Source organism: Anolis sagrei, chromosome 2, assembly GCF_037176765.1.
Source record: "Anolis sagrei isolate rAnoSag1 chromosome 2, rAnoSag1.mat, whole genome shotgun sequence".
Taxonomy (NCBI): domain Eukaryota; kingdom Metazoa; phylum Chordata; class Lepidosauria; order Squamata; family Dactyloidae; genus Anolis; species Anolis sagrei.
Window position 1 is genome coordinate 125,455,874 of NC_090022.1, and position 15,946 is coordinate 125,471,819.

General features: G+C 40.4%; 1 protein-coding gene across 3 annotated transcripts in view; it reads right to left on the reverse strand.

Annotated features, from left to right (window-relative positions):
• LOC132768518 (netrin-1) overlaps positions 1 to 15,946 on the reverse strand; it is a 165,820-nt gene that overhangs the window by 55,138 nt on the left and 94,736 nt on the right. For all 3 annotated transcript variants that reach the window (XM_067463823.1, XM_067463824.1, XM_067463825.1), the window contains one exon: positions 7,554 to 7,742. In XM_067463823.1, coding sequence (XP_067319924.1) covers positions 7,554 to 7,742 — 189 coding nt within the window. The remainder of the gene's footprint in view (positions 1 to 7,553; positions 7,743 to 15,946) is intronic.

A 15,946-nucleotide genomic window follows, 5' to 3' on the forward strand; every position in this document is an offset into this window, starting at 1 on the left:
GAAAGTGGATTCATTCTCTAGTATGACACGTTCTTAGTATTAATTACTAAAACTGAAAGGTGGCAGCCTAGCTTCATGGGTAAAGCATGTGCAGCATTTGTGCAGCAATAAGAAAGGCAGAGTTTACAGGCCTTTTCTATTCTACCTATTTAAATTTGAAGCTTGGCATAAACTACTGGTTCTAAGGCTAATTTAACATCCCCCTTCCTCTTCCTCCTCCTATCTTCATCCAACCTGAACAGCCGATATAAATGTACATAATGGAGTGAGGACATGGAGACTAGGGACCACTTCACATGGGGTATTTTCGCCCTCTTTTGGTATTTTGGCACACAGCTTGCATGGGGCTGCTGTGTGCCATGATACATGAGGTATGGCAGGCCCCACCCACATTACTCCCAAAGTGGAGGGGAAGCATCAAAAGGTGCTTTCTTTTCCACTATGGGGAGGAAAGTGTTGGTTGGGTAGATCCACTAGACTATCCTTCCCTTTTGGCCATGTGATGGCAGAAAGGGCGGCAGGATAACATGCATTGCCGCATGTTGCCACCCTTTCTGCCATCTGATGGGGGGAGGGAAAGGGGGCCACCACATCCTGTCCTGTCCCCAGCGTGTGATGAGGGGAGGAGGGAGGGTGCACGGAGTGCTTGGAAAGGGCTGTGTGAAGAGATCCTAGTCAAGTCAAGTCAACTTTGTTTATATCCCATCCCATCTCCCCTTGGGTACTTGGGATGACTTACAGCATGAATGGCAGCCATTCAGTGCCATACAGTACACAGTAAAAATAATAATGCATAATAAATTAAATGAAAATAATTAAAATGACAATTTATAACTAAACATGAAAACAAATCAATAAAACACAGTTGACAACAGCGATTAAAAGGAGATTAAAAACCCAATCGGTAGATTAAAACCATAACCATCATTAAGGCCCAATCAATAAACCATTCATTGTGAGGCAGCCAGATATTCAAGTGTCTCTGTAAACCTGGGAACATAGGTAAGTTTTTAATACTTTTCTGAAAGAGGAGAGCCATTTAAATCTCTTTCAGGAGAGTTCCAAAGGCAGGGCACAACTGCAGAAAAGGCAGAGGTGGGACCAAGAGGAGGGCCTCACTTGATGAATGCAGTGTCTGGGCAAGTTCATAATGAGGAGAGGTGGGTAGTCAGGTAGTCTGGACCCGAACTGTTTAGGGCTTTAAAGGGAACAGTCAGCACTATTAAATTTTGCCCCATAGCAAACTGGGAGTCAGTGGAGCTGCTGCAAAATGGGAATTGTTCGCTCCCTGTATGACGCTTCAGTCAGTAACCTGGCTGCAGATCTCTGGACCAGCTGAAGCTTCCGAGCACTCTTTAAAGGAATCCCCATGTAGAGCGTGTTGAAGCAACCCAGACAAGATGTAACTACTGTGTCCAGATCTGGCATCTCAAGGTATGGACGCAGCTGGTGCACAAGTTTTAATTGTGCAAATGCACTCCAGGTCACCACTGACACCTGAGGCTCTGGGGTCAGCGATGAGTCCAGGATCACCCTCAAGCTGCATACGTGTGACTTCAAGGGGAGTGTAACCCCATTCAGCACAGGGTTGTATCCCTATACACTGATCTGCCTTGTCTGGATTTAATTTCAATCTATTTTCCCTCATCCAGACCATTACTGTTAACAGACAACAGTTCAGGACCAGAATGGCATCCTTGGTGTTAGGTGGAAAGGAGTGTAGAAACAAAATGTTCGGATACAGTAGCCCACAGAACAACACTGTTAAAGTGCTGAAGGTCCATTGCATACATACTATCAAGTTTTTCCACATATTAAAAGAATACTGAGTTTCTCGATATGCTCAGTTTCATATCAAATTGTAGATTTTGCAGCTGAAGAACAGCTTTTTGGATATGTGAGTATATGTAAAAGCCATTACAGGCTGAATCAACCTCTTGGAAAAATAGGGACATTTCTGTTTACTTTCTCAATACTTCTTTACCTTTTGTTAGCTGAAGGCTTCTTTTCCTCAGAATTACCTGGTTCACAAAGAACACCAAAATTTCAGTCTAAAAAAATTCTTGTTTCACATAAAGTACTACCATAAGCATCCCTATATTTTATGTATGCATTGCTATTGCCTTGCTTTCAAAATGTAAAAAGAAAGATTTATTTGAACATGTGGTAAACTTTGGAAAAGCCAGGTATCTGTGAGCCCACAATGAAGGCAGGATTAACTGATTCAAAGAAAGAAAATACTGCTGCTGCTGCTAATAAACAACAACATGTTTTCGGTTTTGTCTTTGTTGGTTGCAACCTCTCCTACTATCAGCTCCAAGTCACTATTAAATGGATCTGCTGCCATGTTCTACCAACAGTTTACTAATCAACATGTTTGCCCTCTCAGGAGGGCTGAGCAGCTTTAAAAGAATTAAAATTGTTGTGTCCAAGTTGCTCTTCCCTTGCACTAGGCATGGATCGCCTGGATCCTTCCAAACTCCTTCCTCTTGTGGACTCCAACTTGCAAAGCAATGATGTCAAGCAAACTTTTTTTCCCTCTCCCTCCTCAGTGCCCACATTCAGTAGTGAGGCTCTTTTGCCCTCCCCTCCCACCAACCCCACTGCCCCCTGCAGCTGAAATCCCAGAGAATTCAAAAGCTCCAGGCTGTTCTGAGTAGCCCACGTTAGTTGGGCATGTTTCCTTTTTATCAGATGAATGAGGTGGGTGCACAATGCATCTGCCTCCCACAGACACTCTCTTAGCTGAAATACAAGCTCTAGCCTTTGCAAAAGGGCAGAGTTTAGATAACATAAACAGGATCACTGTACATGGCTTCAATTATTCCATGAATTTCAAAATTTGGCTTCTATTGCCATAATCCTGAGGAGCTCATCTTTCAGTTTTGCACTTCATGGTTCCAAATGCAATATTTCATATGCAAAAGCAACGTTTGCTGAAAGCTGTGACCCTGGGGAAGAGGAGTCTCAGAGGAGTTCCCAGTGAACAAAGTTCCTTCGTACTCATTCCCTCTCTAGCTAGGCAAAGCAATTGGCTTACTCATTTACCTGGACCCCCACCTGCCAGCATCCCCACTACTCTTTCCCTATGGACTTTCACATTACACCACTATTAAGGCAGAAAATTGCATCCTTAACTTTACTGAGGATGACATTTTCTTATATAAACTATTGTGCTTTCACCAGGACTCAGCAGAGTTTGCATCTCATATACGAAAAGGGATTCAACTTTAGAATTTTTTTTACTATAATTGAAGCACACACAGAATTTCTTTTTTTAAAAACTGCATAATTTATCCCGTTGGCTGACAGCAGAAATATGTTAAATACAGAGTGAGAAATTCATACAAAATATTCTTCTGGGAAATAGTCCCAATGTGAATGGGACAGATAAAAAGTAAAATGGGGAAAAGGAAAAACTTGGAAGTTTTAAATGTAGCAGTGGAAAAGAATGCATTAAGTAGACTGATCAGAGAAGGGAAATGAAGAGTATTTAAAGTGATATAGATGAAAATGCAAAATGAGTAAAAAGTATTAGATAATAGTGACCTAAAGGCGTGGATGATCTGCTGTGCTTTCGACTAGGCTGTTCCCTGGACAATTGGCCCCAGTTAGGACCTTAAAATCTTGTCCTCAAGCACTTTATGATTGTTATATCTGATCCTTAATGATAAATAGTTCTTGTCCTCATCACTGCTATATGATATTTGCACTTTACTAATTAGTTCTATCCTCTAATGTTGTGGCACCAATCCGCTCACCCTCGCCGAGACACTTTGCTTTTGGTTGTTCGTTCTGATGTCCATTTTATATATTGTTTAATGTTGTTGTTTTTATTTCATTATATTGCTTTTGTTATTATTTTGTTAACATGTGTTTTAATATATGTTTTAACTGTTCCATTGAGATGGGCCCCATGTAAGCCGGCCGAGTCCCTTTGGGGAGATGGAGGCTGAGTATAAAAATAATGTTGTTGTTGTTGTTGTTGTGATTGGAAAGGAGAAGGACAACAGCCAAAGGTAAAAAAAAAAACATATTCAAGTCTGACAAGGTTCAGTCTAAGAAATAGTGCACTTGTTTTGAGAAATGACTGAACTTTTTAAAAGGAGACAAATAGGGAACCTATATGTCTCCGTTGCATTAAAAATGATGTAAAACCCCAGAATCTGGAGGAGAGATATATGCAGCTTTGAAAATAACTGCCCTAGTGAACAGTGTGGCTCTGGTCCTTACAGATAGACTGGTGTGGGTGGGTGGTGGTGATTATGAAAATAAAAGCATGTAAATATTTGTTTTTTTATTTGCAGTAAGATTGTGTAAAGGTCTGTGGGTGACCCTTACACATAAATTTGATCCCTTCTCTGACAGTAACTTCTCTGACCATAACAGTAACTTCTACTACTTACAACATAGGCAACAAAATCGATACCTAATCATTTTTTTAGGACTCAGGTACGTATGTTTATATGTGTTTTTTTTTTTATGGAAAGTGCCATCTCAAGACATTTGGTAACTAGGTAGAAAACATGGAGCATTTTACTGGACAGATTTTCAATATATTAACACCTAGTTTTATTGCTGACAGTTTGAATATGAACCATCTTTCAACCCTTGCTACAGTTAATGTTTTCTGTTTTTCCCAGTTTGTATTTTGTTTATTTTCATAAGTTAGTTGTATTATACTTTTTATTGCTGTTAAAGGCTACTTACTATTGGTATATTTTATATTGATGACAGTACTATTATGTTGTACATCGTGCCAGGTACTTATAGAAAGAAAGGTATGGTCTGTTATTTTTCTAAGATTTCCCTTGCTATCCATTGATAAGCTATTCAATGAATAAAGCATTCAGGCTGTGATTATTTTGTTTAGACACCCAAACACTTATGCTTTCGGCTTCTCTGTGTTATGTATGTATGCACAGTAGATCTGTGTCTATGTGTATTTGCAAATGTAAAGGCCTTTGCCCCTCAGATGCTAAGCCTGTTGAATGTGTATAGCAAGACAATCTGCTGTTTCTTTCACTCGGAGTTTGCTGGTATGCACACCTGTGGGAAGGGGAAGGAAGGCGAGCCTTTGTTTTTGATGTGAGAGGCCCATGTGCTGATCTGAATAACCTTGCCAATTCATTCACACCTTTGTCTTTCTTTCTTTATGTCTGAAGTCCCTTTTCCACATCTTTGTTTTTACTTGTCTAATCACACGTGTTCTGAATAGCGACTCCAAGCCATTCAGCATTTCTGTATGTGTTCCTGTGCTTATGTGTTTGAAGGGGGATAGGGTGGGGAAGAAGATGAAAGGAGGCTGATAAGCTGTGACAAGTTGAACAAAACAAAGTTGTGATCTTTTTTTTCCTCCTTTTTCTTTAAAAAGTCCTGAGAGCATTATGGTTTCATGGACAGCGTGCACAGTCCAGACAAGCGGGGCTTTCAGAAGTAAACTGCCCAGATCTCTTTCCCAAACAGTATCAGCACTAGGTCTCAAACTGGTGGATTATATGGCTCTCAAAGGTTGCTTCAAAATTGAGAAACTGCCACAGGATGGGAGGTCTGAAAAAAATTGAAGAACCCAGGATTGGCATGGGGAGATTTATTTATTTATTGTATCAGAAGCAAACCAAGGCTAAAGTTGTAATGTATTTTTAAAAACACAAATTTTAAAAAACTTGGCATTATATTAAATGTCCTTTGACCAGTAGCTGGTCACTTGGAGTGCATCTGGTGTTTCTATAAGAAGGTCCTCCATTGTGCATGTGGCAAGGCTCAGACTGTATTGTAATGTGTGGTTTGTGGTTTGCTCTTCTCCACACTCAGGGAGATGGAGAGAATCAATGGGGAGATGAGAGAATCAATTCCAGCTACTGTTCAAATTATCTCACAGTTCAATAGCCAGAAATTGGGGCAGAAAAGGGTAATGAGACAGGTTTTTCCCGAAATGCTTTTATTTTAGAGGAGAAGTCAGACCAAAAAGGATGTTTAAAACAGCAGCACAGTTGACTGCTTCAGACTGAATTCAATGCCATCTATAGTTGGAATAAGAACATAATACAGTACAATTCTTCATCACTCTCAAAATAGCAACTTAAGCCCCACTTCCATGTGCCTAACCACAGCCTGCTATTACTTCTTTCCCACCTCTTGGGAGTTTTCCAGCTCCCAAACAAAGGAGAAACTAGAAGAGACCATTACTGAGAGCACAGTCTTGGCCCAAAACTGCGGTTTCTACTAATAGGATTGTTAGTCATATAGCTATTTAAAACCGAACAGTATAAATCCTCCTCAAGAGTTGTGGCTACTTGGGGGTATTTCATGCAGGGCAGGGAGAAATCTCATGATCCAGGATTCCCAGCACTGTAACCATTCAGTGCCCCATAACGTCAGAATTCACTTCTACACATCAAAGCACAAGACCTGGCAAAGTGCCATTTTATAAACTAATTAGCACCTCAACTTTACAAATGATTTTATTTTAAAATAATTAAGCAATGCTTGAAGACTTTTAACCTTGTACTTGGAGGACTTCTGAACTGGATAAACTCTAAGACATAATGACTCCTTTGCTATATGGTCTAGAGCCCAAAGAAAGAAAAGTAGGGGGATATAGAGATACTTTAAAATTAAACTTATAGAACATGTGTTTTCATCCGATCTGCAGAACTCTCCTTCCTGATGGCAGATCCTGTGATGTTTGGCCCATAGCTTGGGGTTCAATATTTTGCAAATGCAGACTGCAAGGTTGAGTGAGAAAACCTCCACACTTACTGGAAACGTTTTCTTCAAGGTTTATAATATACATATACTGCCAGATAAATGAATTGATGGATGGATGTATACAGAAGAAAAGCAACACATTTCTTTACCTTCATTTCCTATTAGTATAACATGTAAAACCAGTTCCTGTTAGTATCACCAGATATACCAGATCTTGCTCCTTTACCATAAATATCTGTGAGGAGACAAATCAGACATTAGAGAGGAGTGATTGCTATGTTTCTGTCTGGCTCTATTGGTATTCCCTTGTTTTTTAACCACTGCTTCCATGAGTATGTCTGTAAAGAAAAGAAGAAAAATGGGAAAGGGAGAAAGGGTTGGATACAAAGTATGTAATTTGAATATATTTAGGCTGAAAGCCAGACTGGAAATCTGTATCCACACTACAAAATTATATCAGTTACATACAATTGCATCAGTTCTATCAATTCCACTTCAATTGTCCTGGTCCCATGTTATGAAATATTGAAAAGTAAGACATTTATAATTCTCTATCAAAGAGGTCCAATACTGTAGTTCAAGGGACTGCAGTAGAACATCCTAAATTTCTCATTCAACTACAAATCCCAGGACTCAATAAGATGGAGCCACAGCAGCTAAAGTGGAATCAAAGTACTATAATTGTCAGTGTGGATGCAATTTCAGACACGTTTACTCTTGAACATGAATCTCTGAACTGAATAATTCTGGGAGAAGAAGAATACCTGTTGTAGAGCCATGGAGGAAAATAATAAACAGATACATAGTATCTTTTCTATCCTTTGCTTTCCAGACACACATACCTTTACATGCTTTTCGATGTGTGATTGGCTTTGTCATGTCCCGATAATAGCCTTCCTTACAGTAGTGGCAGTGACGACCTGCTGTGTTGTGTCGGCAGTTGAGGCAGACACCTCCACTCTTGCGACCAGACAATTTGTAGAGTTCCATATTAAAGCGACACCTTCTGGCATGCAGATTGCAGTTACAAGCTGGAAAGAAAGGAGACAAAAGCAGATAAGTTGCTGCTAGTGATTGTCCTAATAGATCAGTGTATTTGGGGAAGAGGCTTGAACAGACTTGGACATAGCAGAACAGGTGCTATTTCATGCCTGAAGATGAGATGTCATGCAGAATTACAGTGAGTAGGACATAATGCAACAAATGTAACAGAGAAATTTTGGCAGGACCAAACCAATTATCAGATATAGTGAACTGTAAACAATGGACAAAAAAGAAACAGAATAAGACACCTCCCTTCCCCTACATACATCTGAGCTGTTTAGAAGACTTAATGGAAATCTATGTTTTGTGGCTATTCCCACATTGACAAAGTGCTGATAGTATTCTGTAGCTCGCTATGTTGACAAGGTAGAGCATGATAATGAGAAATACGTTGTGCCCATTTTGTCATTTGGGAGAAATTCTATCAGTTTAGGACCAGACTTAGCTGTCCTTATAGGAGAATCACTGAAGAAAATATGTTCCATTTTAGTAAGTCTCTTTCAAGCTTTAATAAGTCTTGATCTAATTGATGGTGTGTTACATGTTTTAAAGTAATAGTCACTTTAAATAATGAACGACATTTGAAAGGTAATGACTTTTGGACACTGCACTACCATTCCATTCCATATTGGATGCTGTGTCCTATTTTTCCTGCATTTCAATAATTCTATTTATGATTTCCATGCACAAAATTCCATACAGATTCATTTGAACAAGTGTATTTCAAGCAATTCTTGATTTGTCACTGAGGATGGATGAAATAGAAAAATGTTCAGCTATGGCCATATGTTTCTGAAAGATGCTCAGCTACATAGTCCTCTGAGTAATAAACATTATGTTACTAGAGATTTATTTCTCTTCCTCAGTATCTACTCTTTCAATACACTCTATACAGCTCTATAATGTTTTTGAGATGAAAGAATAATTAGGATAAAAAATTTCACTCTTGCACACAAGCCCCACCATGATCCATTTCTCACTTCCTTGACAGCCAGGCCTTAATGACTCTTTCCCAATGGATTTTGCTCAGAGATTACTTGCTCTATTATTAGATCCAGCACATCTCTAGATCCAAGTCAAGTACATCTCTTCCTCTGCTAATTTGCCAGTCTTTCCCACTGCTTTAATGTTACTCCTCCTTCCTGTTGCTTTTTGCCTCCCCCTCCCCCACCTTTTTGAAAAACAATTGACTTCTAGCAGAATATTTCACAAACAATGCACCTGTTGATTACAACAAATTTGGACCAGGGCCTCTGCCTATAGATGAAAAGCCAGTGCTTCGGCTTGGCAGAAAACCTCAGCCGTCTGCATATCCCTTGTCAACCTATCCCCCGCCACCCTCCTTGCCCAATTTCTAATCCTGGGCTAAGTCTGGAATGCAGCAGTGAAGGGCTCTGTTTCTTTATCGCCATCACTGGGAAGTTGCTCTGCTGTGCCAACTCACTGGGGCTTTTGTTGTGTCTGGGGTTCTACCACCATTGTACTATCACACATTACGACACATCATCACCATTTCAGATCCAGAGCAGATGCAGACATAGCTATTTGTTCCCTGCCCTCATCATGCACCTGTTTGCTGAAACCAGGTCCTGCAAATAACGCTTTCCATTGGAAATGGGGTTCAGTCAGGCTCTGGTTTCTTTAAGGGGGGGGGGGGTACAGTGGGGAATGAATGGATTATAAACCATTGTCTTCACTTGCCCTTGAATGCCCAGCTTGTGAATATCCTATTGCTGGGGTGGGTTGGCTTCCAGCCAGCACTCACTGGCAATTACACTCATTAGCTTGCCTTGCTTTATGATGCCCAAATGAGAGAAATGGCCTGGTTAAGAAATACTCTAACCATTCTCTCAACCACTCCCGCCTCCTTGCCCCTGGCTTTACAGTAACATTCGAGGAATGAATGAATGATGCCAGCAGGTCTAATTTGAAAAACAAATCAAGAGTAAAAGTAGATGGGTGGCTAAAGGTGCTTCGAGGCAGCTCCTAAAGTGCACACCCTCCCATGTTTTCACGTGGGGCGTCCAAACAACATCCCACATAAAAATAACTGCTTTCGGGACAAAACAGGAAAACCCTGCTTTGTTCCAAAATAATTTGTCAGATGGAGAGACCCGAGTCTTTCCAGCTGTGGGCAGTGTCTGGACTGCCCCCTCAAAACTCCTCGAACTTCTGAGGGGGCTATCCGCACAGCTCTCTTGCGTTTTGCAGGCTCCGTGTGCCTGGAATGTCCGAGAGGGCTCTAACATCCTCCTCAACCCCACAGAAAAGCCTTAAAAAGGAAAATAACTTACCTGGCTGCCATTTCTTTCTCCGGAGCTCTCCTGGCACATAGAAATGGCATGCTGGGGGGGGGGGGGAGTAAGAAAATTGCTCCTGCCCCCCCCCCCTCACTTCTCCAGGCCCATCATTTCTACATGCCAGGAGGGCTCTGGAGAAGGGGGATTGGTGGCCGGGTAAGTTCTTTTCCCTTTTATGGGGGAGAGGGGTTGTTTTGTATCCTGGTGCCCTGCCAGAAAGTCTTTCAGGGCATCTGAAGACATACCGCCAGGAAAGCACAGATGTTGGGGGGAGGTGTGTGGACTCAACCTGGGCTCAATCGGGTTTAAGAAACACGACTGCACTTGGGTTAAAGTGCTGTCTGGAACCACCCTAAGAGGTGCAGACATATAACAGCCTTATGGAAGGAACTTTCCTACTCAGTAGCAGAATTTTGGTGGTTTTAGTAAACCTTTTGTTGCAGAACAATTGTTTGGTGTGTCCATACATTCAGTTTCCCCAGGAACTTTTTTCTTCCTAAAACAGTTATCCCCGAAACACCCTTCTTTGGGAATTCAGGTATAAAACTCACATGAACAGGCACCTTAAGAAGTTCTCTCTCCAACTCTATGGCTTCTCTAATACCTTTCTTGAATAGCTGGTAAATCTTTCACCTACTATTACTAGCTTGGCACTAACATCACTTTCTAGGAATAGTGGTCTGTAATTCAATTTACACTATTTTTGGGAGGTGTATGCTGTACAAGTGGGGAAATGAAAGAGTGGACGGTGAAACAAAAAAAAATCCTTAAATACATTTGTCACTTTCCCACAAGGAGTTTCTGTGGGAACTGGGATCAGATAATGCTTTCCTTTGAAACAACTAAATTTACTGAAGGAGAGACAAAATTTTCATTGAGCCCAAGTCTTCTCTCATCCCTGTGATTATTTCAGGATTTCATAGAATCATAGAATCATAGAGTGGGAAGAGACCTTGTGGGTCATCCTGTCCAACCCCCTGCCAAGAAGCAGGAAAATCATATTCGAAGCACTCCTGACAGATGGCCGTCCAGCCTCTGTTTAAAAGCCTCCTAAGAAGGAGCTTCCACCACACTCCGGGGAGAGAGTTCCACTGCTAAACGGCTCTCACAGTCAGGAAGTTCTTCCTAATGTTCAGGTGGAATCTCCTTTCCTGTAGTTTGAAGCCATTGTTCTGCGTCCTAGTCTCCAGGGCAGCAGAAAACAAGCTTGCTCCCTCCTCCCTATGACTTCCCCTTACATCTTTATACATGGCCATCATGTCTCCTCTCTGCCTTCTCTTCTGCAGGCGAAACATGCCTAGTTCTTTAAGCTGCTCCTCATAGGGCTTGTTCTCCAGACCCTTGATCATTTTAGTTACTCTCCTCTCATGAAACATGTGTTCACTCCAACTTGGGCACAGGGAAATTTCTCCAAAGCACAAAATAAGTCCTCTCTCCCAGGTCAAATTTGGGGAGAGGGTAAGGGGATGTGGGAAAGCACATATGCCACTACTAATATGTGCTCCTACTAATGTTTTCTCCTCTCCAATGTAACCTCCCCACTCCCCAATGAAGGCAAAGCAATTCATTCACAAATATAGGAATAATTTTTAAAAGCCAGCAGTTAATTGAGAAGCCACATGTGATGTAAATTGAACACATGAAATGCATGAAACGCTATTGCAGTGGTGAAACAGAGGGTTTAAATGCCTAAGAGCACTTTGAATGTTTATTTAGAGTTCAATAGGAAACCACTTGGGAACAATTTGTCCGCTTAGATATTTGTCTCTGCAGTCATGGTCTTATCTGATTCAGATCTCTGTTGCTGCTTTCTCTGGTTACAGCAGCAAAGCAGATGTCTCTCCCCGAACAGAACCTTCTTGTCTTTTAAATATTCTGGAGGTATTTATTTCCAAAAAACTGTTGCTGGTTGTTCTTTCTAATTATACAGGCTGATGCCTGTTTCCAAATGGTTTTATATCATGATGGACAACACATCTTTTTTCCCTTTATGTTTGCAGAATCATTTGAACTGAGACTCTCCTGGTTTTGAACTGTATCTACCCACCTATAATCTAGTCATGTAACTATAGATCTAGGTGTATTTAAAAAAATATTTGTTTTAAATTAAAAATTATTTTCAAATTTTAGCAATACTTTCAAGAAAACCATTATAAGAATGTAACTCATTTCAACAAACAATGCAAAAATGCCATGTACAATAAGAATAACCTCAAATATTATGATTCTTACTTTCAGTACTTCATATCCTTTCCACAGTGTTGACATTTGGACTAAAAGCAGTTTACATATTGATCAAAAATTGTCAAAAATGATAAGACATGCATAAAGAAGTCTCTATTAAAACACTACTCAGTGATCCCAAAAGGCATTCCTGGCCTCTGTAACACAGCAAAACTTGAGAAATCCTGAGGTATAATCCTTTCTGGGGGTCATGAAAAGCAGATTGGCCTTAGACTAAATTCCCAAAGCACTGATGATACTACTGGAATGAACATTTGTTGTTATTATCTGCCCTTGGTTTGACTTTGACTCATGGCACCTTATGAACAAGTCACCCTATCATCAACCAGCCCACTCAGCAGAGGCTGAATTTCTTTTGAAATTATTTGCTGTGCTCCACTACCAAACATATTTTTGCAACATGATCACAAGTTTTCTACCTTTCCTGTTCCAGCCTAGACATCTGGCATTTATCACCCCATACATGGTAAAAGTAACTTTTCTACAGAATTTTGAGCATCACTTTGCTGAGAAGGGAAATTAATGCAGCACTTCTGTGGTTATTGCAATTCCTGGTATGCCCTTTTTGGGGGGTTGGAATGTATGTTGAGTATTTACAATCTTTGGGCCATTGTTTCATTTGCCATATTTGTTGACAGATTTTGGTTAGAGTAGATTCTGTCTCCATAGCTTGAAGCAGCCCTATTCATATGCCATGTGTTCCTGGTGATTTCTTCCCCCTCAGTGCTCTGAATACAGCTTCCCCAACATTTCTAAAATGAGAGGGTTGCCTTCATATGGTTCTTCCTCAAATGAACCTATCACTCTTTTATATCTTGTATATAGTTATTCTGCGAATTGTTTCCATAATCTTTTTATTTCTACTTGGTCGTGTAAAGTGTTCCCTGCTGGAGAAAGAGCATCCCCACTCTCTGGGTCCTTCTTCACTGGGCCAAATCAGTGACAGGTTACAGATTAGCCTGAGGCACCTAAATGATATCTCAGGCTAATTCAGATAAACTCAAAGTAAACCTAGATTTCCAGATTTACTCCAAGTTAAAAAAAACACCTGCAGAGATCTGGACCTTTTAATCAGTGACAATGTCCCTTGCTTCTTCTGGAAAATACAGCATTTCCATTCACAGTAATAGCCATGCAAAAGGCTTAGTGCCATCTTTATTTTAAGGCCTCCTTATATTAGAACTTTGTATCATCTTATTGAAATGTCTGACATTAGATATTTTTGAAGTACTTCTTCACACATCTGGATTTCACAGTACCAAAATGTAGAGGATGGATCTAACATTCATGATTAGCCATGGTGGCCATATTAAACCCTTCATATTCAAGGAATGGTCTGTCTAAACCATTTTTAGGGAGCAATGGAAAGATGGTGACTGTTGCCTTCTTGCTGTCTTTGGTTTCTTGGCCAGGAGGTTGAACTATGTAGGTCTTTATTATGATTCAGCTAATCTCCAATCTTGTGTTATTGAACTCCTTCACACTTGAAACCACATGAAACACAGCAGCAGTCACAACATTGAAAGCTGAGGACTAGACCTCCAGCAAAAGAGGAGAAGAAAGTGATGGCGGTGGTTTTGATTATGAAATGATGGTGGTCAAAGGAGGTGGTGTGCTGGTTTTTATTGGCTATATGTTTCTTTCTTTGGGATATTGTCGGGAATCAAGAGCTGTTAGGCTCAAAAATAACCCTCTCTGGGGGTGAATCCATCAAAAATATAGCAGAGTGCAGGATGCACAGTTAATAAGCAGCAGAAACTTACATGTAGTGAGCAAGGATTGATTTCCATTCAACAGGATGGAACAGGATTGCAGATCCACAACTCATAGGATTAAAAATAATATGTTTATTAAAGATAAAAGAAATCCATTCAAATAGCAAATATTCTTGGAGCTAACTAGCTTCACTGAGCTATCTTCTAAAGAAAAGGGAAAAAATAATAAAAGTAACTATATCTTCTACATCTTGCTTTAGACAATGGCAAGATGATTCCTCACTCTAGAGAAGACAAAAGGAGAAGAGGCCAGAAAATGGAGACAGGGCACATGGCCAGCCCAGGGCAATAAAATACCTTTAAAAGAGGAAGTTACATTTCCCTAAAAGAGATCACATTCCTAGGTATTCAAAGGGGAGGAGATAGTGCCATGTAAAGATGAGTAAGACAACCCCCCTTCTTAACCCCTTCTTAAAACAAACTAGCTAAAGGAAATTTGGGTGGGTGGGGGGGAATTCCTCAGTCTATCTAGACTAACTGCTCATTGAGAGCTGGAGACTTGTGCAGTCAGGATGAAACCCAACAGATACAGGTTAAGGATACATTTCACAAACCAAAACAAAATATGAGGTATTGTGTGGTTTCCAGGCTATATTTTCTCCTGACGCTTCACCTGCATCTATCACTGGCATCTTCAGGGATCAAAACAAAACATGCCAGCATTATGTCATAAATATAGATGCTTTTGAAGTGATGCAATTACAAGTGTGGACATTCACAGCACTTGGAGACTTGGCATTCATGTATGCAACCTGCTGAAAGAGCAGCTTGGTTCAGGCTGGGACTCTGGCACAATGATCATGCGGAACAACTAAAACTGCACTGCAACAGCACAGCACTAGCATTTTAACAATATGTTGTGGCTCCCTGGCCGGACCACTACTTTCAGTATGATTAAGAGCCAAACTAGTGCTCATGTTCAAGGTTTGCAGTGACTGAAAGGCACAAGTTACTTGTATTGTCATCCTTCAGACCCTCTTCTGAAGTATGATAATATGGGTAGGAGGTGTCCATTTAGTACAGGTGCATGTAGAAATAGCAATCCATGTAACAGAAGTGGGAAACAGGTGGCTCTTCAATGTCTCAATTCTGTTTTATATGGTTTCATATTTAAAGTCATGAGACTCAATTAGTTAATTCTTAACAGAATTCATCTCCTTTTGATTGATGCTATCTAGATTGATTATACCCATCTAGACAAACAACTCCTAGATTGGAGAAAAAGAATCTCCACTCTCAGTTTAAATTCCCCTTTGATTTCTCAAATTGTGTCAAACAGGTTGTTCATTTTACCTTTTAAATTTTATTTTCATTCACATTAGTGAATACAGAGGTCATAGCTACAACCAATTAATTAGCATAGACTATTGAAAAGTTGACTGAATGTATTTACATCATGCAGTTAAAGCAGTATGTTAGCACTTAGACTCCCAAAGCTCCATCCTGAAGGATAGTGGGAGCTGTAGTTCTGTGAGGCACTGAGGATTCTCTGCTATGGGAACTCAAGTACTATAGATAAGGGGAAGTGAGCTAGAGCATCTCACAGTGAATGCTAAGTGTGTCACCGAACCACAAATCTCAGGATTCTGTAGAATAGAACCATAGCAGTTATCCAACTTCCAGTTGTGGAGTCTAGACATAAACTGTCATCCTATGGTACGGTTCCCAAATTCTATGAAATCCCCGAAAGCCACCACATCCCAAGCTGAAAGGTTAAGTATTGTATTCTTACGGATGGGTTTCTTACAGCTTTCAGAGAATGGAAAATGGAAGTGATTTCACCTGGCAGTGATGGAGATATCACTTAGTCTGCATCAGAAAACATCCCCCTTGTTCGGTCAGAGATGGATACTAGTACATTAGAGCTTGCTT